This window comes from Poecilia mexicana, unplaced genomic scaffold, assembly GCF_051168715.1.
Source record: "Poecilia mexicana isolate PSO_F unplaced genomic scaffold, ASM5116871v1 scaffold_2, whole genome shotgun sequence".
In the NCBI taxonomy this organism is placed as follows: Eukaryota; Metazoa; Chordata; class Actinopteri; order Cyprinodontiformes; family Poeciliidae; genus Poecilia; species Poecilia mexicana.
In genome coordinates, this window is record NW_028263371.1 from 12378591 (window position 1) to 12405567 (window position 26977).

Consider the following 26977-nt stretch of genomic DNA (forward strand, 5'->3'; position numbering starts at 1 on the left):
ATGGGTTTAAAGAATCAGAAAAAGGCTCACAGCTTGCATTCCTGTCAGGCACTTAGAGTTTGCAGTAAAAGAAACAAACAGATGCACGTCTGCAAAGGCGCGCATCAAACTAAACACGGTGTGCTTAAACAAACAGGTGCCTCTGCTTCCAGTGAGATCATAATAAATCTTAATGAAACTGTTGTAAAGCTGAATGCGTATTTTTGAGTGAGCCTAAAATTTCCATTCGGTGTAAGAGTTTGGATTTCAGGCACAACTCAGTTTTAACCGTACATTAGCATGTAGCAGCAGGCGTCCTCAATGTTTTTTTTTTTTTTTTTTTCCCCTCAGTGGCACTTTATGCTCCAATCTGAGCCGACACTAAACATCTCTCAATGTGGTCACGTTTCCAATAACGCATTTCATAAAAGATGCATTTTGGAGCAACCGGGTTATCATGGAAATCTTTATGGAATCGATATTCGACGGCCGCAGGCGGCGGCGTTTCTACAAACCAAATGGGTTTACTTCTAGAAATCATTGCCGCTTGTTATTTTATCCAGAGAGGCGGAGCTACTTTACGCTGTGCGTCGGTCCGAACACGGTCTGAAGAGCGCGCAGACGGGAGAGTGTTAATAACAGTGGAGAATCGCAGCTCCTTCAGGACCGCGGACAGCTCCACGGACGCATCGGCGTATGAAATTGAAAACAAATGAGAGCTGCTGCCACGTATCCGCACTAGGAACAGTGGCAGGTTTTGAGTGAAACAGACAAACAAAAAAAATGTTTAATTCATGTTCACAGTACTGCTATTGAACAATCGGAGCTGAAATCATGGACTAACAATCCCTGACTTCTGTTCATTTCCTTACTTTTCTGAAAACAGGTTTTTGTTTCAGGATTTTGTTGTTATGCTACATGTTCTCTCTGCTATCAACTTAAACCACCGGGCCTGTCCACCTAAGCAGCTCTTATTTTATATCTTCTTTTTTCTTCTGCCGCCAGAAGGCAAAGCAAAGTCTGAAACTGAAACTGCAGTTTGGAGGCGAAGACCACTACCATCTGGAAGCTCTGTCTGGCTAAAGCTTTCTGCAGCAGGGCACAAGTACAACAAGGTGTGCAGAAAAACTTGAATGCAATCATTTTGGTGTACTTCTTCCTGAGTAGGTAAAAAAAAAAAGCCTATTTAATTGCTTATACCAAACTCTGACCAGAAAAGATGGAAAATGTCCAGTACTTTAAAAGTCCAAACTGAATCCGATTTCTGTTCCAAGCAGAAAGTAAGAGACAAAAAAGGTGAGAAGTGATTGGAGCACTTGTAGAATCCAGTCCGCCTAACAGCTGCAATTTGGGCAAGCTGCACACAGTCCAGAGCGGCAAGTAAAAATGAAAATAAAACAAATTCACACCAAAAAAACCCCCCAAGAAAACATAAATAAACATTTGTACGAGGAAACGGAAGAAAACGGGAAGAAACTGTCAATATATGATTTAAATTTTAAGTTCAGAGTCGCACATAAGAACCTGAACCTCCTTATTCAACAGAACAAAACGATCCGACACCTAGGACTTTGATGCTTTTCAAACTCGGACACCAAACTGCAGTCTTAAAAGTACTTAGAAGCAGAATGTCACCAAAGAGCGACATGTCATTAAAAGATATGAAGTAAGCAAATAAAGCACAATAAATGGGACCGAGAACAAAACCTTGTGGAACTGGACTCTTAAAACTTTTGCCACATTTTGGTTTTTCAAACATAAATAGCTCTAAGTGATAAACAAACCAATCCAGATAAACCTGCCAGACATCTTAGTTTCTGGAGTAACACTGCATGGTGCGCAGTGTGAAGCGATGAGCTTAAAGTGCAGGTAGGGACCAAAACATAACGAGGGTGGACCCTGACGTTTAGAGTTAGTCCTGCATATGCAGAGAGTTGATGGATTTTATAGGAAGCAAATGTAATTTTTAAATCATTTTAAATGATGACATGACCTTAATTATAGGCACGACTGAAGAGAGAACATGGAAGAGTAATTATAATATCAAAATGCTCGTGATGACGGCTCAACATTAAGGATCCGTCGTGGCTGTATCAACCTTCTGGATCTCTTGGGTCTTCTGGTTCTGGTTCTGCTCTGCATCCCCAGAACCAGAACCAAACGTGGAGAAGCAGCACTCAGCTTCTATGCACCGCAAATCTGGAACAAACTTCCTGAAAACTGTAAAACAGCCGAAACACTGAGTTCCTGTAAATCTAGACCAAAGCCCAGATGTTTAGAGTTGCATTTAAACCGTAATAAGTGAAACACTGACCAACATTTTCATGTGTAAATGACGACACTTGGAAAAATTTAATGTTTCAATTAAATGATGTAAAGTTTTTATGATGTAAAGCAGCTTGAAATGCCTTGTTCCTGAAATGTGCTATACAAATAAAATTTGATTGGCTGATAACACTGGGTTACAAAAAATATATTTTTTTGAAGTTTTCTAAGCTTTTTCAACTGAATTAGGACGATTTTGAACCACTGAATCAAAAAATGACCTCCACTTTTCTCAATCAGGTTTTTATTCTAATTTGATTTAGAGAAATTCGATCTTCCGATCTAAATTGATTATATTTTTGTGACATCATCAGTCCATCTCTGTTAACATTTCTCATCCAAAAAAGGTTTTAGGAGAAAAAAACTGTTTTCTAACAGAGTGTATTAGTTAAATGATACAAACTGGGATTTCTGTAAATTGAGTAATAAACACTGATAAGGGTAAGTATTTATAAATTGACATTTAAACCTTCATTGTGCAAAATTCAGGGCATGAACTTCCGTTTCTGCGAACGCCTCTGCATGCTCAGCAGCAGGGATTTCTCTCTTCAGAGCACAACGGTAACCAGCCACCATCCCAGCATCCCAAACTCAGAAGCATCTTAGTTCAGAAAGTCGACCCAACTGAGCAAAACCAATGTGATTTTTGGATTCAGCACATCAAAACGACCCTAAAACAGTTGGAAAAAAAAAAAAAAGAAAAAAGAACCCAGACATGCGACGAACGCGTGTGACATACATGGTGATCCACTCACACATTGGTGGTGAAGATGCCGTAGATGAGGTCTTGCTCGGGGAGGTAGAAGGTGCTCTGCAGCTCGTTGTAGTAGAAGGGGATCTCTCCGGACCGGGAGCAGTTGAGCCGCGCCTTCATGAACGTGGTCCAGGTGTCCTCCAGCAGGAAGCGCCCGCCGATGTCGTTCTTGCACACCCGGGCCACGCGGGAGTACACCGTCTTGCCGCAGTCGTGCTCCACCGCGTTCTCCCTCAGGAAGAAGAAGGTGAAGAGGCCGATGTCATAGGCGGAGATGAAGTGGGGCTCTGCGGAGGGGGAGGGAGGAGACACGAGGGAGAGGAAGATCATTATGTTGACCCAGGAGGACGGGGGGCGAAAAAACAGAAACTTATTTGCAACATTCATCTTCTGGACACTGTTGCTTTGACCTTTGTTCGCATTATTGATTGCAATAAGGACTTGAAATTTCTATGGCCGCATTTCCTGTTTAGGCTGGTTTTGAAAAAAAAAAAAAAAAAAAAAAAAATAGAGCCCCAGTGGCAAATGAGTAAATAAGAGAAGATGCTGCAGAGGGTGAAGGACAGTGGAAGATTTAAACATGGTTTCACATAAATCTGCCTGAGGTTTTGATGCTAAACCCATTAAAACTGGATGCCTGTGTTGCTTTTATTGTCCCCGGACGGCACAGGGGATGATTAATGTCCACCTGCTGGACGGGTTTCCAGGTAAGAGACTGCAGAACGGGGATGAGGAGATCCTAAGTAATAGCTGGGAAGGAATTTGATGGCTTCAGCCAGTATATCGGTTTATGGCACAAATTTAAAAAAAAAAAAAATTCATGATGAATTATTAATTTCTTCTGGTTGACGTATGTCAGAGTTTCTGTGCAGGAACTTTGTGGACTTTATGTGACAGATATTTGGACAGGGACCTCAGAACAATTTCAGTTCCAGTTAAATCCTCTTTCTGGAGCTCACAGCGTTTCTGTGAAAGCTGAAAACTCAATGAGCCTCCTCAAGGTTTAAGATTTTTCTCCTTTTGTTGCAACCTTGTTTAAAACAAAAGTGTTTTTTTTAACTCGTGGAAACAGGATCGTTTAGAGACAATTTGTTTTTACAAGAGAGGTCTGAGAGTTTCTTCAGAAGTTAAGATACTAACAAACACAATCGAGTGTTGTAAGTGAATAAGACAGATAAGATATAATGAAAGACAGGCAAAAAAAAAACATGCAGTGTTTTTGCAAAAGTGCTTGTAAGCCTTGGATTTTTCTGCTATAAGCATAAATATCAGCATCATAGTGAAGTGGAAGAAAAAATACAAATTAGAGAGGCACCATATTGGATTTTTGGTCGATATCCAATATGCAGATATACTAAAACTCATTTGGCCGATAACCGATACCAATACCAATATTTGTTTTCTTATACTTGCTTACTGAAACTATGTGGCTTTCTCTACTGTGGAATTAAAATACTGCATCATCTCTGTCTGTTTATCCTGCAACCACATGAGAAAAGCTAAAAAGGAGACTGAAAATGATGCAACACTTTCAACTTACATTATGTTTAATGTCACATTTATTCATGAAATTTACTCTGTCTAGAACAATGATGATACTCAAACAGTGCAAATTTGAGTTGTGCTTTGCTGCAGGCATCATTGTCACTGGTTTGTCACATAAAAACATTTTATTTTGACAGAATGGCTGATGTTCGATATTAAATTTTACAGCGATACCGTCCGGTACCATACCATGCCAATAACATCGTGCATCCCTAATTCAAATAGTTATTAAAATGTCCCAGAGTTCATATTCTCTAACCCTCTGTGAACTCTTTTCCCCCTTCTGCAAGGTTTTCTGGGATTATTCCTGAAAGAAATCCTGATTTTTCATTTTCCTCCCACAACCGCGCATAAGAGATGGAAAGACGAGTGGCAATCCGTGGAATGTGTTGGTCCGTCACACAGAATCCCGATAAAACACGCCGACACAAAAACAAATGAAATGAAAACAAGGAGTATTGATGCTTTTCCAAAGATTTGAAGAATAAAGAGCGGATCCTTCAGCTAATGCGTCGCAATTAATAAGCAGACGTCGACAGAACGTCAGAAAGAGAAAGAGCTTTACAAAACGGAAACAACCACACTGGTGTTTTGACCCCGAGCTGATTGTGGTTTCAACACTGGGTAGATTTGTTTTGCGCCGTCGTCTTTTCGCCTGTCAGGCTTCTGCACGAATGATTAAAACTAATAAAAGAAAAGAAAAGACAAGACGACTGAGCTGCCGTTGCCTCACTTCACCACCGGGACCTATTTGTTGGAATCCCAGTCAGACACGTGCAGAGCAGCAACAGAAAAATTATAAAAACCTTAATTTGTGCATGTATACATGCAAATAAACGATAATAACTTAGCTGATTTTGCAACAGAGTCATTTAAACACACACACTCAGAGAGGGAGGAACCCGTTAACCATTAGGATGGAGTGAACCTCCGGGGCCGGCAGGACGTTTGGTCTAATACAAAGCGTCTGAAACTGAGCAGGGGGAGGAAACAACTTTGGCGTCCGGAGGGCAGCGGTCGCGTAATTCCAATTCGCCGCCACTTTTTCGGACTGCGGTGCTGATGAAACCACTTGTGGTGTGAAAGAAAAAAAAAAGAACAAAGAGGTAATCAGCTGCAGGAGGGATGCATTTTTTTATTTAAAAAAAAAGCTGTAATCAAGTTTTATAATTCTCTCTCCCTCTTTGATTACTCTGCAGAAACGTGGAGCGGGGGTCTTTAAGCAGCGCCGGCTAATTTAGCAGGTAATCTAATCAACTTATCCAGTTTAGGTTTAATGAAGTGAACGTCCTAATCAGTTTGTTCCCAGTTTGTGTTCTAAATAATGACAAGGAAACGCGGCATTGAAAGCAAAACAAACTGAGTGCATTTATCATTATTAGACAAAGCAGTCAAAGGTGTCACTTAGTAACGGTATCTACAGTAAAAACGGATTAATTGAGACTATTGTAATTTACAGAGGGTTAATTAGTGCCAACATGGAGTCACCGCAACCAGAAGATCAACAAGAAGCATCACTTTTTCCTTCCCTGAGGCTGAAGGCTAGCTGAAACTCTGCTTTCCTCTTATGTGTTTATTAGCTCAGCAAAATAAATCGCTCAGCCTGATTTAGAGTTTTTTGTGTTTATGCACACAATATACACGTCAGGCAAAGAGCGGAAAAAGATGACATGTTCTGCACTACGATAAGAAAGGTGCACAGGCGCTTCCTGCTGAGCCGTAAACCCATTTCTCCTGCCTGACCGGTGAAGCGCTGGGGAAGCAACGTCAGGAAATGTTGCAGGTCAGACGCAGCAGCACTGAATCAAAGGCGACTTAACAGGAAAATGTGGAAAATATTGAAAGAATATACAGCATAATTCATTTATATTTAACAGATGAGTAATGCTTTGTGGCTTAAGACGACAAAATGAATGCACACATTCATTTCTTTAAAAGAAATAACCCAGCAGTTATTTATAGCTAAATAACTGCTGGGTTATTTAAAGAAAAAACACAACAAAAAATATTAAAATATGTTTATAAAAAATACTTTTTATAAAAATATTTTAATATTTTTTTATAGAAAGTATTTTTTTAAATAAATTTGTTAAAACTATGACAATGTTGCGACAGTATAACATAAAACAGATTATCTTGAGTGCTGCCAGTGCTAAGTAGAAACAACTAATCAGAGCCAAGAGGCGGGTCTTAGCGCTGTCAATCATGCTTGTATACACACTGCTCAAAACCCTTTCCACTTTGCTCTCTGCTATGCTAAAGCTACTTCCCTATAGCCAGCGTCATGATGTTAGGTAAATGTTTTTCCTGAAACGGTAAGTTGCTTCGCCAGCATTGGCGAATTTATCAGCATGTACACGAGCTTGAGTGGCAGCGCTAAGACACTCCTCCTGGCTCTGATCGGCTGTTTTTGACCGAGAGCGAACTGTGGGGCAACAGCAGCTCAGGGAGGAGCTTAATCCTTTCACAGATTATCTGTCTGATATTACAACAGTGACCATTTTAACAAAAATCTAAATAACATTTTATAAAAGTTACGTATTGCAGCTTTAACCCAAATGTTGTTGGGAAAAGAGGTTGGATATTTTTAACCCAAAATTGGGTCAAAAAATTTTAACTTGGCTTCTTTGAGCTGAGCTAAAAGCTCTGGCCCGAAAGGACAGTGGAGGATTTACATTGGCACAAGCTAATGTACCAATGTAAATAAATATTTACTTTATTTCTTTTAAAGGGAATAAATAAGCTTTCAAATTTGTTGCCAAGAAGCGTTGCTGTAACAAAAGCAGTGATCCATCACACGCACATTTGTTTTACTTTATATACAAAGTGCATTAAGCGTGAAATTTGTCACCTAAATGAAACTGCATGTCAGGGGAAAATACAAAACATAATGAAATTTGCATTGTAGTCTGATCATGTTTAACTCAAAAGCAAACTTTGTATAGAAATCATCCAGAACTGCACGGCAGTACAGCTGGTGGCCGTACTATCTGTCCCGGATACTTTGCATCTTCTCTCCGTATAATAGTGTGTTCTGGCTTCCTCTCACCATCCAACAACAGGTATCTCAGGTAAATTGGCCCCTCTAAATCCCCCTTAGGATGGGAGTTTGTGCGTGCAGCATTATTCGTCATATTTATGTCTATTCCACTGTAATGGATTGGCCATCCGGTATATACACACCGTCTCTCCCCCGTTGACCTCGGAGGATGTTACCACCCCAAATGGATGGATACACTTAAAAAAATTACAACAAACCCTCCAAAATTGCAGTTGGTGAAATTTATCTATAATAATGTGTCAGTTCTGTGTAATTAAATAATATCTTGGCAACATTCACTGGTGGTCTGGCGGCAGAGGGGATTTATCACCACCTTCACACAGGGCTGCTCAGTTATTGAGTTTTATTGTCCTTGTGCACAACGCTGCAAAAAATAAAAAGTCTGCTTCAAGCCTGTGATGCCACTGTGAGGCAGAAGATTCTGACCTGAGAGCGGATAAGATAAGCCTGTCAGCATTTTGTTTCCAAAACAAAGAAAGTTCAGTTCTGAGGTGGGAAGATCTCCTCTTTCTCCATATTCACCTACTATAGAAATAAGAGAAGTTCTCGACATGTTTTGTTTTCATATTAGGCAAACATCATGCGTCAGCGACACTTCTGAGAAAGCTGAGTGGAGGTTGAGTGTGAGTAACTGCAGCGTAAATCAATATTTTATCACACTTGAAGTCTAAGGATTTTTAAATGCTTACATACCTTCAGAAGAAAACCCAACCTTTAACTTTAATAATGAAATCTTCAATCAGCAAGGAATGAATGTCTAATGTGCTGCTGTGCTGCCTGCACTGATGAATGCTGACTCACCCTGGCATGCTGTGTGCTTGAAACTAAGATGATTTACCAAATTTTTTATGATTTCATCCAATACTTGTCTGACCACTTTCAGACACGTGTGGCACATTATAATGTCGTTCTCAGGCTCTAATCTGATCCTTTAGTGTAAAAAAAGACAGTAACATCGGGGCAAAAGCGAAAAGGCCCATCTTAAATCTACACCTTTGATCCCAAAACACACACACTATTCAGAACAGCAACACATTAAGAGAAATGTACTTACTTCAATGACATGAAAGGCTTCATGCTCCACAAAATCCACTCTAATTTTCTCAAATCTGGACATATAAACCATTTATGTGTCAGTGCATCTGCATGCTGGGCTTGAAATGCAGCTTTATAGCAACAATCACTCCACTTTCAGGTGGAGAACCGTCCTATGATCACTCTTAACTACGGTGAAGGATATACTAGCAAATCCCTTTTCCAAAGGTGCTGAAACATTTGATCGAGAGCATGGCATTTAGTAACCTGAGTGAAGTTGGCCCTCCCACCGTCTTCAAATCACACAAAATGGGTGTCAAACGTTTGTGACACCCATTTTGTCTGATTTGAAGACGGTGGGAGGGGCGCTGGTTGACCTTTGATGACCTCTAGAAACATTTCTTTATATCTTTAAAATGATAGCGGCACAAACTTGGGGCTGTCCTGAAAGCTAAAGTGGGTGTAAGATATGAGGAGCGAATAGTTGGACCCAGCAGCAATTTTTGGTAAAAGCATTTTTTTTCCACACAGGAAGTTACTCCACCCACATTTTAGTAAATGCACTTGAATTAAATAAAATTGTTTGTTTTGAAATGTGAGGCATTACTTTATTTTATTTTTACGTTTGTTTTAAAGTCTTAATTTCTATTATTTTATTACTTTAATGTGTGACAAAAAAACCCCCCAAAAAACTCTGACACAATTAACTGCATTTGATTTTTACATACAAATGTCTGGAGCCGGAACCTTTGCTTTCACATGTTTCTGGTACGGCCATAAATCTGACACACAAGCGACATCAACAGCAATGATGGATTTAAAAAAAAACTGCTTCTCTTTGCCTACTAGGGGTTGATTTTTGCTCGTCAATGCATGGTTTTTGATTAAATTCAGTGAATTAATAATTACAGGTCCTGCGATTTAATGTAGCCCCATCACTAATTTTAAACTTGTTTATGCATCTTTTGAAGTGTTGCCCAAAAAAAAAGTATATTGTTTTTGACGGCAGGCCCCAAAGTTCTTTGTGACATTCAGCTGTCTGATAGAAAACAGTCGGTCAGCACCTGGCAGACTACCAATCCAATAAGGGAACGAATAGATTAGATCTAGGATTCCCCCCCGGCCTCCCTACCCGCTGCGGTTCTCCTGGACCAGCCAGAGCTTAGAGCTGGAAATGAGATTTTCATTCACACCCTGAAGTCCACCGGGAACCCCGTATCCGTACAGACGCCGTATCCAGCACAAAAGCAAAAAAAAAAAACAACAACAAAAAAACAGGCTTTGCGCGCTCGGATGGAGGCCAACATGTGCGTTTAACTGTCTGCCTATCCAGCCACGGTTACGCTGATTGGGACGTTATCTACGTTGTTGCTCATGTTCCTCCGTCTCGAATCATTCCACGTACTTTCTTTCTTTCTGCTCGTGCGTGCGGTTTTAAAGCCATGCGCACGCAGCTGCTACCCACACGCCGCTACCCACACGCCGCCTGATTACCGTCTAAATACTCGGTGACAAACTCTCACCTGCATGGTGAGGCCCTGCGCGGGGCGACGCATGCTGTGTGCCGTAATTTCACCCTCTCTGTGGGGCGAAGAATAATTATATCGCTCACTGACTCCCCGGTCTGTCGTCTCTGCATCCAGCGCCGCCATCCATCCTCTGCGATAAGCGCACAAACTCACAGCCTCTCCTGTCATCCATCTTTAGTTGCGACTGTGAAGCTTTTTTTCCAGCTATGGAAGCAGAGAGCCAAGCTTTGTCAAGAGGGTCCAGAGATTTCAGAGTCGTGATTTGCCCTCACAGTCTAAAACTCGAGTGAAAAAAGTAATTTTTTAAAAATGACTTATGCATTGGACATCAACTTCTATATCCTCCTCCATCCTATACAGGAAGTGGAAGATATATTTTCAGTGGTTCCACCCAAACTACTCTGGAACCGGTTTTGGTCTTTAAACTCTGCTGATGTGATACTTGCTGTCGTCTCCTTGGCTCCAGCTGCCATCTTTTTCTGCCTGAACCAGATTAAGTGTACCCTGTCAATGAAGCTAAAAATGCCGAGGACCTTCATGCAACTCTACCCCAACCTTCAGAAATATTTTCATCAGCCCATATGACAGTTGCCTAACTGAGAATGTGCTCTCCGTGGTTCTGAATTTTGACAAATAAAGCAAATAAACCAACAAATAAGAGCATACAATCTTTGTAGCTAAATTTACTTTTTAAAAAAAAACAAAACAGAGCAGTTTGAAAACTTTTTTGTGGCTTACTTTAGTGATTACTGAAGCGAGTCGGCAGCTTCTATGTTCATAGATCTCTGTGAAACAACGTCAGCTACCTATTTTATTAACACTATTAATAAAATAGTGTGATTTTTAATCCTTGACAATCCTAATCAGGTGATCTTTCATCCGCACTGAAAAACAGGAGTTTAGCACAACTTTCACAGCTTCATTCATTATCACAACCTGGTGACTTTTAAAGAAAACTGAATTGGAAATGGCGTTTATGAATTCAGTGGAAAATCCTCAGCTGTAAGCAGAGCATCAAGATTTCAACATAAACTGTGAAAAGACAGAAAACAGTCAGACGGTATTATTCTGAGGCTAATGCAACATTGTGTTTTGAAACACAGCGTTTTAACAGTTTTTACTTTGTTCTTTTTGTTATTGATAAAAATCATGATAAAATCTGATGAATTTCATCAGGTTGATAAAAATCATCAAGCACTTTCACCAATTAGGCGCCGAATCACGATTGGTGGAAAATGTTTCTAATTATGAGCCTAATTAACTCAAAAATAGGACAGGCTGTCATTCAACTACGCCAAGCGTTTAGCATGCTAAGGTCAGTGAGGCTTCATCAGACAGACTGAGAGTCTGCATAGCACAGCATGAGATGAAGATATAACATCGTCACAAAATGTTAAGTAGCACTAACAGGAATTTTGATTTTGATTCATCTGATGTCCATAAAGTTTCTAAAACAATCTGCGGCTGCATGGGTCAAAACATTAATGCTGCAGTTTCATTCCTATGAGGAAGGGATGACGGAATTTGATTTATTCAAAAGACATGCAATTAAAACACACAAAAAATAGACATACAGTTGTGTGAAGGGGGTATTGCTAATCAAGTATTTTTGTTAATTCATGTTTTAAACCATGATGAAAGCAGAGTGATAATGCCACGCATCAGTCTTGCTGCATTGTCCACATTGTTTTCTGAGGAGTTTTAGCTGATTTCCAAGTAAAGTGAGCAAACAAGACAGAGGAAAATACAACATAGCAATCAGGCAATCCACCTGCATACTTACTGTACAGGTATCTTTGTGTTACTGCAGAATGTGTGAAGGAAAACTGGACAGGAATCAGACTCACATCTACATTTCTGCTGAATTCAGGACATGTGTGAGCACAAATTGCTGCTGCTGCAGTGTGTTGTCCCAGGAAAAGACCCGGCGTCAGCAGCAGAGAGATTATTGACACGAACCCCTGAAGGACAGACAGCATTCCATGTTTCTTCCATTTCATAAATCCCACTGAGTCCCGTACCTAACCTGAGCCCAAAACAGTCTCTCTAATCCTTTCGCAAACACCCCTATCGGACAGGTCCGCCTCCGCCGCAACAAGAAACAATTGTTTTGGAAGCGAAAGTGCGGACTTGGCCTCGTCCGCCGCGCCGAAGAGGCCAGGGAAAATGTTTGAAGGAACGGCAGGAATTTTCAGAGGTTTGTTGAAACAACTTGTGCGGATTACCGGGGAATCCAGCAGGCTTTGGAAAGTATCAGATGATACGTCTGCAGAGATTACATTTCTGTCAGGGTGTAAAAGACAATCACTAAACATTGAGTCTGTGAAATACTGGCGGAGATAATACCACCGGACCAGCTAGCAATTTCAATTTAGATTTTTTTTTCTTTTTTCCACCTAGAGAACTGAGTGAAAATGAACTTTTCAATAATATTCTAGTTTATTGACATGTCCTTGCTGGTGTGTTTTCTTGGTCTGGGTGATGTTGTTTAGACTCTATTCACTAATAAAGGAGACATTGTTGAACTGGTTTGCATTTAGGGTCATCGGGGTGAAAGAAAGAAACAAAACATATGCCTGCCACACTTCCCAGATATTTGTAAAAAGATGCTAAAAACAATGTACCCGTTTCCTGCCACGTCACTAGACTACTTTTTTTCTGAGCCAAATAAAATATACTGAAGTTTGTTGTTTAGATTAAACGGGAAAAAAACATAACTGTGGGAAATTGTCAAGAATTTGTGTGATTCTCTGTTCTAGTTCTATAGTATTTAAATTTATTTCATCTTTGTGTTCATGTAAGTTTAGTCATGTTAAAACAAACAAAAAAAACTTTGCTGTTTAATATTTAAGGTGTATGAATACTTTTGAAAGACACTTTCATAGTACTGTTCTTACCGTTGAGCCACTTGGAGTTGTACTGGGCAGTGCGCAGCGGCGGCATGCCGCCCAGGCTCCTGTAGATGACGGGGTCGCGACCCGAGAAGTCGATGACGGTGGCGGCGTAGAGCTCCCCGCTTTCGGTTACCACCGCCGTGGAGTTGTGGCGAGGGTCGTACGGGCAGCGCGCCACTCCGTTTACGCGCTCCAGCACTCTGCTGATGTTGCCCACCTGGAAAAGAAACAAAGGACCGAGGAGCAAGCCGAGTGCCAACAGGAGGGAGGAGGAAGTGATGTCACCGACTTCATACAGAGCTACTTCCTCGCTCTACCTCTCTGCTGATACATAGCGGCTGGAAAGCATTGGTCCCGCAGGTCATGACCTCGGTCTTGTTCACCAGCAGGACTCTGATGTAATTCTGGCACTCCATCTAAAAAGAGAGATGAAAATGAACGTCTAAAAACGGTAACAGCGGGGTGAAATCTGCATCGGTTCACTAGATGCCATGGGACGTGTTGCTAAGGAGAACAATGCAGCGGGTTTCCTGGTGCAAAATTGGAATGTGGCGTTTGCAGCTTTCGCCCGCGGGTCCATTGTTGAGACATATGAATGCTAGTTTGGAAGAAAATGGCAGTTTATTTGTGGCATCGACAAAGACTCCAAGTCAACTGCATGTTGTTCGGCACAAAGAATCAAATTCTTTTCCAACAAAAGCGAGGCATTGATTTATGGGCCTTTCGCTGCAGAGAAGTGAGGTAATTGAGCAAAGAAAATAGTTTTGTGCATCTGGTTTCAATCTTCACCTTACGGGCTCAGTGGGAGATGCATATGATTTTGCAATCAGTTCCTACAAAACAATGCGAAGGAGGCAACTGAACTCAGCAGCTGCTCTCGGGCATTTTTCAAAGGACGTCCTCTCTAAGTGTCCCAACATGTCCCCATGGGCGCTTTCTTAGACATTTCCCTCCCCTTCCCATCTGAGTTCCCTCTCTTATAAAGTCGAGAAAAACAACTTTTGATTGAAGGTTTCGAAATGGCGCTCCTCTGCCGAGGAACCCCCCGAGAGACTAACAAGCACCGAGGCAGAAGATATCAAAAAATGGCCCCGCTGTACGCGAGCCGCGCTGACACGGAGCGCTGTAATTGGGGGCGTGATTGAGGTTACCTCTGTTTTGCCTTTGCTCTGACACGACTTCCTGGTTTCCTCATCCGGTGCCCACTCTGTCGCCTAGGAAACAAACACAAGATGACAAAAGAGGTGAGAAAGAGGCCGAGAAGCGGCGGCGCGGACTTCCCCGAGGCACTTCGAAAAGTTACGCAACGACTGACTTTCGCTAGCGACTCAGGAAGGCTAAAGACGACGCCTGAAAAGACTTTAACCTCCGCGCTGTTTGTTTATTGTGTACACGTTGTGATTGGCTTGCTAGCAAGGAGCCCATTTGAGGGGAGAGGGCGAGGCGCGCAACGAGGCAGCTGAAGGGCTGAGGACTGCATTAGCATGTCAATGGCTTCCTTCTTCTTCCCCGCCTTTCTGGAAAAAGTTTGCAGCACTCACCTCCTCTGCCCTCTTCCACGGTCAGCCTCGACGAGCCAATTATTTTCCTGTTGATCGTTACAGTAGGTGCTGGGCTTAATTATGGATGCAGGCGGCGGCAGCTGCAGTGCAAACATGCTGATGCGCACACACAGGGTTGCTGGCCGCAGGAGCTGCGCTGGGTCCCGTTAAGTGGGTTGAGAGATGGTGCTGGTTTGGCCTGAACTGGGCATGAAAAGGTGCCAGAGGGCCCACGCTGTGTGTGTGGCTGGCCTCGGTCCACCCGCCCGTCTCCTTAGTGGCCCAGACAGAGCGGGTTAGCTTAAACTTTAAAGTGTAGCTTATCATCTCGCTGTTTGTGTTTACAGTTTGACACATTAGTTTAGAGCTAAATCTTAGTGTAATTTAACCGAAGTGCTAGCATAGCTTAGCAAAGCCACATGCTCACATTTGACGACGTAGCTTTTCACTGGCTTTGCTCCTAAGTAGCCAGTTAGCATTTCGGTGAATATTAAAGGTTGTTATGGAGATTTGGCCAACCCAACGTGACACACTTTGTTTCATTTCTCCAAATGTTTGTTTTACCTCTCCATCCACCCTGTTCATGTGGTGCCAAGACAAACACGGCTCCTCGTTCAGCACCGTGACCAGAACTGGACCTCAGAGTCAAATGTACAATCCACAGAAACAGCAAGACGCTGATCATTAAAGCTGGGGTGAGTAACTTGTACAAAAATAAAATGTTATTTAAATATTTGTTAAAATTGTCACGATGTCGTGGTGACAATATGGTATGAGCTCCTGTCTCTTGTCAAATTAAAAGTTGTATTTTTCTACATTTTTCTGTGTGAGATTATTGCACACAGAAACAATAAAAGGTGTTTGTATTTCGAGGGTTTCCACACATGGCTACCCAGTTTGCCAACAAAACTCATCCTCCCTATGCGTCTTACCTAAGCAGATAACTCTCCCAGGTGGTCAAAGACAATTTTCAAAATTAATGACGCCCGGCAGTGATGGGTCAACTTCAAGCACAGAACAAATGCTTTTCAATAAAAACACAAATAAATGAACCTTGTTCATCCTGGACTTCCTCTCTAACACATTCGGTGTGCGCAGCCTTGAGGTACTCAACTCTTGTTTTCCCCCACAGTGTCTTGCAGGTATATCACTCTTACTCTCTTTCTTCGGTTTTAATTAAAGCTCAGCAGAACAGCCTAAATCTGTCTAGGCAGATTGTCAGAACCTCTGCTTTGTAAAAGTCTGCTTAAACTTTAAATGTATTTCTGAATGGAACAAAATCTTCTTCTGGGCATGAAATGCTCAGCTTCTAATTTGTGGAGCACATAAACAGCTCACATTGGTCTCCTTTGTATCACAGTCCAAGGAATTTATCAACCCTCCTTGCAGCCGGGGAAATTATTAAACTTAAGGTGATTAGCATCTGCATAAATTGCTGCTAACGAGTAAAAATACCAAACTGAATACCGCAGATCCCAAACTAATGAGCAAGACGAATATGTCCATGACCTGGGAATATCCAGTCATCTTGCTCTTAAGCATATTCTGACTGACATTTTGTTCTAAGGATTGTAATTTCATATTTTAAATGCAATTTGATGATTTTAGAAACAGGCTAAGATCCACTAGCAAGCAGGATCTTCTGGGGATGTTTTTTTTTTTTGCTTCCAGTCCAAAACATAGAAAATACAAGAGATTCTCTGAAACAGAAACACCACAGTTTCAAAACTACCGTTTGTAATATCTTTGGATTATTTTGTCTTTCTTCAGAAATAATTGCTTTCTTTAGCTGAGTTTACTACGAAGGTTTGCTCTACAGCACGTGTGTCAAACTCGAGGCCCATGGGCCAAACCTGGCCCACTATAGCTTTTTAAGTGGCCCTCTACACTAAACATTAAGTGTGCTTAAATATCATGTTATCAATTTAAAAAAATGTAGTTCTTGTCTGTTTACTGCCAAATTCTATCAAAAGTCCCTAAAATTTCTTGAGAATTATCGTGGAAATTCATGCAAAAATCAACAAAACCCTGCACTTTTTTTGCGCCAATACATGATTGGGAGTTTAGTTTAGATTTTTCTCAAACATTGTCAAAAACTTTAGTAGACGTCAGATTATGGTCCATGATCTATGCAGTGAATAATAAAAAGTTGTATTTATCGTCATAAATAAGCGCAAATATTTCCAAATTAGTGCCACAAACACTTTGATTTTTCTTGCAAAAATGTTCAGTAATATTTAATTTGAAGAATTCACTGATAGTTTAACAGTTTGTGATCAGGTTTTATCAAAACATTCTGGCACAACCGGCCCTTTAAGAGCATTCATGATCTTGATTTGGCCCAAAACGAAAATGATTTGGACACCACTGCTCTAGAGTAAAAGTCACCAGATGTTTGCTGAACTATTTACTATGGCTGGCTTTCTATCCTATCTTCCAATTAAAAATAAAAAAAAAACTTGAATGCATCCGTTTCCTTTTTGAAAGGCATCACATTTGTGCAAATTTTACTCTTTTTTTTTTTTGTCTTCAACATCGAGTTGGAAAATCAAATTTGTGCCATTTTTGTATTTCACTCGAGGGCCGCACGAAATCACTTTGAAATGACCCCCGAGGAGGGGCCACACTTTGGACACCCTGCTCTAAACCAACCATTTGCTCAGACGTTATCAGTCTCAGTTAGTGTGTGTGTTATCTGAAGTCCTGCTTCACATCTTCCTCCTCCAAAAACGCTTTTTATCTCGCTCCAAGCCTGAAGAGACCAAGAATTGGAGGAAAAGTAGGAAACCCAGACTGAAGTCGTTTCGGCCGTGCTTGAATACATTAGGCTGAATTAAAAAAATAAATAAGAAAAACGACAAGTGAAACTTTTGTCACCGTCGTTAAGAGTGTAGGTTAGAGGTGCGTCTGAGACAGATCCATTAGCGTGGTGAAGCCACACGTGGCTCCTGCAGCCATCAGAGCGGTGGGCTCTGACCCATGCAGACGGTTAAAGCTCATCCTCCCATCTCCCACTGCAGGTCCCTTCAATTAACCTCCTCCAGGCTGAAGAGGAGGAGGAAACCGGCTGCGTCACAGGATGGGCTCTCTTTGAAATGAAACCAAACGGGAAGACGAGAAGAAACGGCACGAGTGTCTGACCGGGTGTCCATGTTCTGATCACGTCACTGCAGCTTCTGAACAGTACGCAGACCGTCAACGACAACCTCTAATCCAGTTTCCACCCAGAGCTCAGCGAGCAGCGTGGCACCTGCCAATCAGAGCGCGGCTCCGCCCCCTCCCCTCTTCCTCCTCTTCTTCCTCCGCTGCAGTGCATCAATCTGCCGGCTGAAATGAAAACACTGCTCCTCCACAACCTCCGTCTGTCAGCGCCTGTCAGGCAAGGGGACTAATGGAATGACGTCATCGTAAACACACACACACACACAGAAGGAGACGGATGCCTTTCCGGTGATTCACAGCTTGGAGCGTTACCATCTCTTTCTGCGGGGCCCCATCTACAAGAATCCCCGTCGGCTTAACCCGCTGACCTTCACCAAAAACCGCCGCCCTCCTCCCCGTCCCTCCTCTCTTAATTCATTTCTTCTTTCTTCACGTTGCTTTGGAACAAAGCCACACACCCCCACACACACACACACACACACACACACACACACACACAGCCTGGGAGAGTACCAGGCTCTGCCTCGAATTCCTTCCCTCCTGCTCCAGAAAAACGTGAATGGCCCGCCGGCCGCCAGCTGAATGAATCGAAGCGAGGCTCTGGAGTCCGTGTTTCTGTCGGGGCTCTCGTTTATTTGCTGTCATTTGTAAAGCAGGCAGGGAGCAGATCGCTTCTGCATAAATTTGCATCGCGTTGATTTAAAAATCAGGTTAAAAAAAAAATAACTCAAAGACAAATCTCTTCATATGTTGTTAATTATAAACAGATTAAATAAGAAAAAAAATTAAGGGGAAGGAAATCACAATGCTATTTTACAATAGAATCCAAATGAGCAATTTTCCAATTAATTGCAGTAGACAGATTTAATTATAAACGCTGACACAGCACAGCATGCTGTGGCTAAAAATAGCACAAGCAAACACCAGCGACTTGGAAAAGAAACACATTTGACACTGATGCAGGATATAAACAGTGAACATAAGTCTCACAAAGAATAGTTTTTAAGAAAGTGCAAAGTAGGAAAAAAAAAATCAGCATAAGTGCTTTAAGGCACAACAAACAGAGACACTTGCTTTGGTATGCAAGTTCTCAGATGCTTTCTTGAGCTTCGGCTAATTTTCAGAACGGCTAATGATTTTAGGAGTCCGGGTGTGAAGAGCTGCTGGAGACTCTCTCTCCAGAAGAAGAGTAGCTGGAGTTTTGATAACTGTGTGACGGAGTTTAAGGAGTAGGAATAATTTGCTGGTGCTTTTAGTTTTAATAATCACACATAAAATGAACAAAAAGAGATGGGATCATTATAAACTTTTTAAAAAACTTTTACGTATCTTGATCCCCCTGTCAAGTCGGTAAAGATGTTCATTCCTGCTTTCCTTCACTCTGGTTCGTTCCTTCGCTTGTTGACCTGCATGGTTTGTTGCTGAACTAACAGCTTGTGTGTGATTTCTCCTGCATGTTTTCCTTCCACCACATAACGGGCCACGTTCACTGACTTCACTGAATACGTCGCACGCAGTCAGATTTAATTACATGAAGTCATTGGAGAAGTACAATAGGTCGATGCAAGTTTAGTGGAACGAATAGACGAATCAAAGGCAGCTGGTGAGCTGAGTTTCCATCCCTTCATTTGCAGTGATGTCAATCAGATGTCCACGCTCTCGTACCAGATGACATGCAGCAGTTAGAAAAGAGTTTAAATATGCTTTGGTTGGAAACAACCTGAAACTCGTACTTAACAGGATATTTATTTTCCGAATAGCTCCCATCAGTTTTCTCATTAAGGGTATTAGAAGGGAAATTATGCAGCCACACAGTGTTTTGTCCTTTATCCATTTAATTTGCCTCCGTATGAATTGATAGCAGCATTTTATTGAGTTAAAAACATAAAAAAATGGGACTTGTGTGTGATCTCTGAAGTCGTTCCATGAGATGACATTTGAATAATTGCAGCTGTGGAAAAATGGCACATACTTTTTTTTTGTCTTTATGATGCATAACCACACATCGTAATTTCTACAATTTTAAAATATTTTTATGTCATGTTAAGCCATAAAATTCAACGCAACTTCGACGAGATGGACCGATGAAAAGCAGCATAAATGTGAGGGGAACTTTCAAAATAAAATCCAGGGTAACTTAGGAAGGCAGTATTTTACTGTCATCAAATGTGTGTGATTTAATCTGTGTGAAGGCCTCAGATGTTTTAGAGAACATTTGCACGAGAAAAACAGCATCACAAAAATCAAGGAACCAGGCGGAAAAGTCGGGTACATCAGGGAGTTCAGGACGTGGAGAGTAAAGTGAAATATTCATGCCATATTCCAAGGAGTGATCTCTGCGATGATGCAAGCTAATGTTTTGGCAGTGGTACTTAGATTTAACATGTTAACGTGATGCTAAAGTGTCCCTGTTTATATGCCATGGCTTACTGGTGTAACTACAGTGAAGCTGTAATGAAGAATAATGAAGAAGCTACAAGTAACCAATCAGGACGCAGCGCTCAGGCTGCCGAGACGGACATCTGCAAGTCAAATGTTAGTCATGAGCGACGTCCCTTCTTTTCGCGCCTCGTTCTTGTATAAATTTATGCACCGTTTCGATGCGTCAAACGACTTCAAAGTTAGAGTCCTGTCAACTGGAACGACACAACATGTACCTCGAGGTTTTATAAGCACTGGAATAAGTGTTTATGTGCTTTATGATTTTTGTTTTAGTTCTGGTTTTTAAGTGCTATGGACTACTTTGTGTCTGTAAATTAAGGTTGTAATTTCATTTAAGGAAACAGACGCCATCTTCAGTCTGCCACCAGAGAAGAAGGTCCTCTGATGAGATGAGAGGAAAACTGACCATTTTGCAAAATGCTGCGTAGTGAAAAACTCAAACCATGTTTATATCCTGAAGATAGTGATGTGAGACATGGCAGTGGCAGCATCGTGCTGTGGAGATGTGCTTTTTTTTCTTCAGTAAAGCGAGAAATCTCGGTATTAATTTCCTCCACTTCACAGGTTCAAGCTCCTCTTTGTTGCTCCGTCACATGAAAGTCAAAATATGTGAAAAATGCGTTAATACGTCAAAGCTTTTAATATTTTTCCCAATATATAGACGCGTCTTTTCCACTGCTAACCTTCAATGTTTGAAATAAATTGAAAGTCTACAAATGTGACCTGGATAACAAATATTGTAATTTGAGATCTACCCGCTCAGAAGAATTACTGCAATGTTTTATTTTCAACCTCAGGCCAGAGAGGCTCCATTATTCGTACCTGACGTCTCAGAAGCAAGCTGGGGTTCGTTTTCATCATTTAGCAAAGGCCAAAGTCAATCTGCAACCCCCGCCATCAGTTCCCTTCACCAAACCCAAACTTGACACCCCATTTCTCCCCATTTCACCTCTCGTTAGACATGGTAAAAATACTTTGCCCTCTGGCAACTTTCCCTAAAGGAAGCAGGACGTGTGGGGGGGAAAGAAGCTGGAGAATTAAGAAAAAAAAAAAAAAGATTTTATGGGCAAATAAAATAGCAGATAACACAATTAGCACCATGATCGAGGATTCATCACTTTTACGGCGGAAAGGTGGTCTCTGGGCTCGGAAATGAATTCTATTTTTATGAGCAGTGGAGAGAGAAAAAGGGGCCAAATGATGGAGAGCTGGAGATGCTAATGAGGTAAGGAATCTGCTGCTAGCAGCGGTAAAACGCAAACCTGCCTCGCTCCTGAAATATGACGCTTGCGTCGATAAGGACGCCTCTCGCCGACACGCCGCCAACGTCACGCGTGACAACTCATTAGGATTCATGAATGTTGGCAATAAGTGTGTCGTGGGAATTAACGGCTGTTTGAACTGGAGCCGCGTGACACTTGTTGGAGGTCGAGACGGATCTGTGTTGGAGCCGTTAGAACGTGGGATGTGCTTCAGACGACTGTATTTACCATTTTACACGAGAAAAACATTTCTTCCTCACTGATAAGCTTATCCGCAAAACCCTGCATAAGACTAGCACAAACCCACATTCTCTGTTTTCTCATGATTCTAACCGCGGTTGGCCATTTCAGACGACAACCCACACCCGGCGTAAACACAGACACTCACCACTTGACACTGCGGGCGAATCTGGCAGCAGTCGTCGCCCGGGTGGGTCAGGAGAGCAACACTTATCCACCAACGCAGCAACAGAGTGAGCAGCCAGCGCTCACAGGTCTGAAACCACTCGTGAAACCGCTGGTGATGTTCCGCATCCATTATACGTTTCCAGCAGAATCACAAAACGATGCAATGTCTGCATCAGTAACCACAGATGTGAGCGACGACGTCTAAAACGTACAGCTGCTCATAGCTGCAGAGTTTATGACAAACTGTGCTAAAATATCTGGGAGCAGACGTATTGGGTTGGATTACACAGACTAAACCAGTTCAGTTCCTGGTTTGCGCACACACAACAATGACCAGCCTGCAACCCGAAGCAGAAGGATTCGATTTCAGCTTAATGGTTCTTTGAGATCCGGATTCAAATTGTACGTTTAAGAGCAAATCGTCAGGGCGGAGCTAACTGAGCGCCGGTTTCAGGAGGAAAATGTATATCAGCAGTGTCTTGCTTCCCTGCTGAATAAACTAGAATTCAAGGATTTATTTTTCAGGCTTTGTCAGGACAGTGAGATTATGCAAGTCTGTTTCCACACCATTACCTGACAACCCAACAGATGAGGTGGGCGGTTGGATTTCGTTCTGCGTTTCATCATCTTTATGGGATAGCATAAAAGGTGTGACTGAATTAATAAAAAAATACAAAATAAAAGGAAGGTGCAACAGCTAAAACATGGCAGCTTGAATAGCACATGTAAGCCAGACATCAGCACCTGCTGATATCTGTTTGATTTTGCATGCTTATTGAAACGTGAAAGGAAATCCAGATTTATAGATTCAAACTGCATCAGTTAAAAAAACAATGTTGAGTTTCTAGAAACCGTTGGCTGAATGAAACGTGACTTTAAACCGTTTTGTCTCATTGTCTCCACACACTGATCACACCCACACCCTCTCCTTTGTGTTTCACTCTCAGTCCAACATGTCCACATCCACACAACAACAACACACGCACACACACACACACACACACACACGCACACACACACGCACACACACACACACACACACTTATCTGCCATGAGCTCATCCACAGAAACCTCTCTGAGTCGAACAGAATGCAGCCAGAGGCTGAGTCGGAGCAGCGGCACATGATGTTCATTCACTTACTGCCGCCGACATGGAGGAAAGTACAGCAATATTCAGAAAAAAAAAATACTGGACCATGTGTGACTTTCTTTCTGTTTCTTTTTTCTTCTTCTTTGACAAATTGTTTATGTCATTAAGCAGCACATTCAGGTGCAGAGAGCAGCAAATAGCCGGCAGCAGGAGGTGAGATTAACTCTGCCGAGAGACGTTCAGTCGCTGAACGACTGCATTGATCCAAACTAACACTGAGTTTCAAAAGCGCCATGAAGACAAATATGTAAGACGTAGATCTGTTTTAGTAGATCTAGCTGGATGATGGTAAGAAATGTTTCTCTTTCACTGCAAGGAAGAAAGGATAAAAAAAAACTATAGGTACTGAACACAACAGTGATACGGAGGCTCACTGCAGAGCTACTGCACAAAACCAAAGTATATCTACTGACAAACATCTATTTAGACAAGTGGAAATTTGTGTGTAGTGTCTGGCAGATTTATTGCCAAAATGGACAACTAAATTCTGCATACTGGGTGTCAATAATTGCTTACCAGCTACTTCTTCTGTGAAGTCAGAAGAGTTAAAGAGGCAACTGGACCTGCATGATGACAGTCAGGTTTTATCAGTAACTGGCTGGTGGGAAATCTGATCTATTCCAGTCTCTAAATCCATCATCAGAACCATTAAACCACCACATGACCATGACCATGGCAAGGCTGAGTGAAGAAGGCTTAAAATGACCTATTATCCGCATTAATTAAGTGTTTATTGTAAGAAGGTATTTAAAATAAACTGTATTATCTAAACTGAGCTACATTTGGGAACATTACCCTTAGCAGATAACGGTCAGGCACAGTTGGGTTATAAAACAATGTCCGACACTTTGAAGGTCTTATGGAGGTTTAATCAATCCACAACTAAAAGCAAAACATGGCACAACAGCAAACCTCCCAGATCTCCGAATCTGCCAAGTCAGGATAGGTGAGGATGACTTTCTTTTTCTTTTGACATCTGCTGTACCCTACATGAAAACCAGCACTGCAGGTCATCCTGAAAACACCATCCCCGTCGTAAAACAAAGCAGATTCAGGTTATTTCTGGAGGTTCACCCTCCATCGGAACAATGACTCCCAATACAGACACGGCTGTCGGAATGCTTCGGATAAAAGCATATTCATGATTGAATGACCCAGTCCAAGTCCAGGCAGAAATCCAACACTTGACAAATTGATGTACAAGAGCTACCCATCAATTCTGAGCCATTTTGCAAAGGAGGATGTGCAAAGCATGCAGAGATATAAAGGCAAAAGACTCGTGGTTTACGCTATTCTAATAAATTAAAAAAAACAATGTACAGCTTATAATTCCTCTTTTAAAGGTGTTACTTCTGCACATGCAGATCAAAGTTATTTCTTCCCAGCTGCTTGGCCAAGCTGCGACGCATTACAGAGCGACGAGTGGCCCTCGCAGCCGCAGCTCTGGAGCTCGCTCACTGATTATCCCTCCGTTCTGACAAAGGCTGCATCAATAATTAAATCTGCGGCCCGACTGCAGCGCGGAAACTAATGAAGGGTGTGAATGAAATCAGCCACGACTCATCAGACTCGGGGCAAGACAGAAGCTTGATGCTAAACAAGGGAAGCAATATCACAGCGGGTCAGCTTAACGTCCGCCCTCTGGCCTTTCATTCTGATTTTCCACTTTCCACCTAAAGCCGCCCCCGTCCTTGAGCTTTGTTCATAGCAAAGGCGGAAAAAAAAACAAAAAGTCACAGATCTGCATATCCAACAAAACTCGTGTTAGCGTAATATCGGCGTGAGAAAACGTCGGCGTCCTCGGCCTTCAAGTGGACATCAGCTCGCTCTGTCCCAGAGGAACGTCCAACTCCAACAAAGACACCCACAATAACAGATGGATTTATTTCCCCTTTTGCTGCGCTGGGACGTTCTCAATCATCTCTGCTGAGGAGGGAGTTTGGACAAGGTACCGCCTGTAAATAGGAGCAAGCAGTAGCGGTTGACCTGTTGACTCTGTGGATCAGCTGGAGGGACATGAAGAAGCACAGACGGCAAAAAAAAAATAAAAAAATCAGCTGCAAGCGATCAGAAGCTGCTTCCACACTCATTCAGCGTATGTTTTCTCACTGCAAAAAACTGGTAACAAAATATTCGCAGATTTGAACGTGCGAGATGGACGTGTATTTTAGGAAGCATCACGCCTTGTCGAATCTATGAAGAGTTGCTTTTTGAGTATCTTATTTTATATAGTGTGTGTATATGTGGTTTACGAAGGGTTTAAACTTTACAGTGTCAGTGAGCAAACACAAGCATATGAAGATTAATACTCCATAACACGGTGGGTGACTGTCCCAAAGTGGTCAAAAATAAATATAACCTTAATTCATGCAGAAATGGAAGAGACTGTCTTCAATCACTTCAGTTATCCTGCATGGTAAGATGAGAGAAATTTCATAAGTGCAGACAGAGATTCTGCACAGTGAAGCTAAAAAGATGTTCAATTACATTATTTAATTTCAATAATTCATTGATATTTTAACAGTTTGTGATCAGGTTTTATCAATACATAACTGGCCCTTTAAGAGCATTCATGATCTGGATTTGGTCCAAAGCTAAAATGAGTTCGACTCCGCTGCTCTAGCTGGACAGATTTCTGCATTTAGGTAAAAACTGCAGGACACAAAGACACCGACATGAAAACTAAGGTGGCTTAACACAAGTTGAGCTGGTTGTTATTCCCAACTTTAATGGTGACACAAAGTAAATTCAGTCAGTAAAATGGAGTCAATCAGTAGTTTTAGTCAGATAATAAAGATTACAGAGAATATCAAATATCGCGTTAATATCACAAACTGATTTCCTGTTATATAGCTTACGTATTTGATGATGTCAAAACTAAAGTAGTTCTGTTTTTGGAGGCTGACTGTTGTTAATGAGGGATTGTAGATGAAAAGATATTAAAGTGTAAACCAGGCAAAAATGTGAATTTTTTTTAATGGAAAAGAAACAATAAAACTTTGACTTTACAACTTGATTTGAAACCTGTTTATCTGCAAAACTGGTTAATTTTGAAATGCAAAAGAACTAAACAGATCTTGGGGCAGGAAACTTAAACCTGTCATTCTTTTTTTATTCTAATTCTTAGTTTTGACTTTCAGTTATTTTTTTATTGTTTATAAAAATGACTAAACTAAGCTTAAATTCTGACAGTTCGTGACAATAACGTCTGCTATCTTCAACATTTTCACTGCTGACTTTCGAACGCTCAAAGCACTGGCTACGTGCAAGTTGGGACCGGCTACCTAAATCAAGATTGACTGATTAGCATGTTAGTAAAAGTGCAAATGTACAAAACAACAGTTTGATACGGAAAGAATATCTGATGGGGAAATGTTTTCAGGACAGGCTGCGTTTTTGTTGGGATCCATACAGAGAAAACATTTAAACCGTGTTGCAAAGAGGGAGCAAAAAACTAAATTGTTTGTGTCATTGTGGGAATTATGTCTTCTGCAGTAGCAGCAGAACAACCTTAATCTGTCATGTAGCATTTTCATTAAAATCAGAAAAGTAAAATGCTTTCGTGAGCCGCCACCGAGAGAGGAAGTTGTTGCTGCTCCGAGTTCTTTCATTACTTTTTCACAGATTTTTTTTTCTCCTTTACAAATTCATTCTCTCACCTGCTTGTTTATTTATTTGTTCAGATTTACTCCTGTTCAGAGTTGGAAGTAGGCTGGAAAAAAAGAAAAAAAAAAAAACAACTGGAGGAGAGAACAGATGGACTTGAGGTAAACGCAGAGACGAATGAGACGACGGTTCAGACACACACCTACAGCACAAGTGACTCAAGTGTCAGAAAGAAACCAATATGAATGTGTTTCTGACGGAGGGAGAAAGCCGAGCTCAGAGAA

General features: G+C 41.6%; 1 protein-coding gene across 1 annotated transcript in view; it reads right to left on the minus strand.

Annotated features, from left to right (window-relative positions):
* Positions 1 to 26977, minus strand: part of sema5ba (sema domain, seven thrombospondin repeats (type 1 and type 1-like), transmembrane domain (TM) and short cytoplasmic domain, (semaphorin) 5Ba) — a 216325-nt gene that overhangs the window by 64320 nt on the left and 125028 nt on the right. Inside the window, exons 6-9 of the mRNA XM_088010933.1 lie at positions 14274 to 14336; positions 13440 to 13538; positions 13126 to 13339; positions 3060 to 3345 (exon numbers count right to left, since the gene is read on the minus strand). Coding sequence (XP_087867059.1) covers positions 3060 to 3345; positions 13126 to 13339; positions 13440 to 13538; positions 14274 to 14336 — 662 coding nt within the window. The remainder of the gene's footprint in view (positions 1 to 3059; positions 3346 to 13125; positions 13340 to 13439; positions 13539 to 14273; positions 14337 to 26977) is intronic.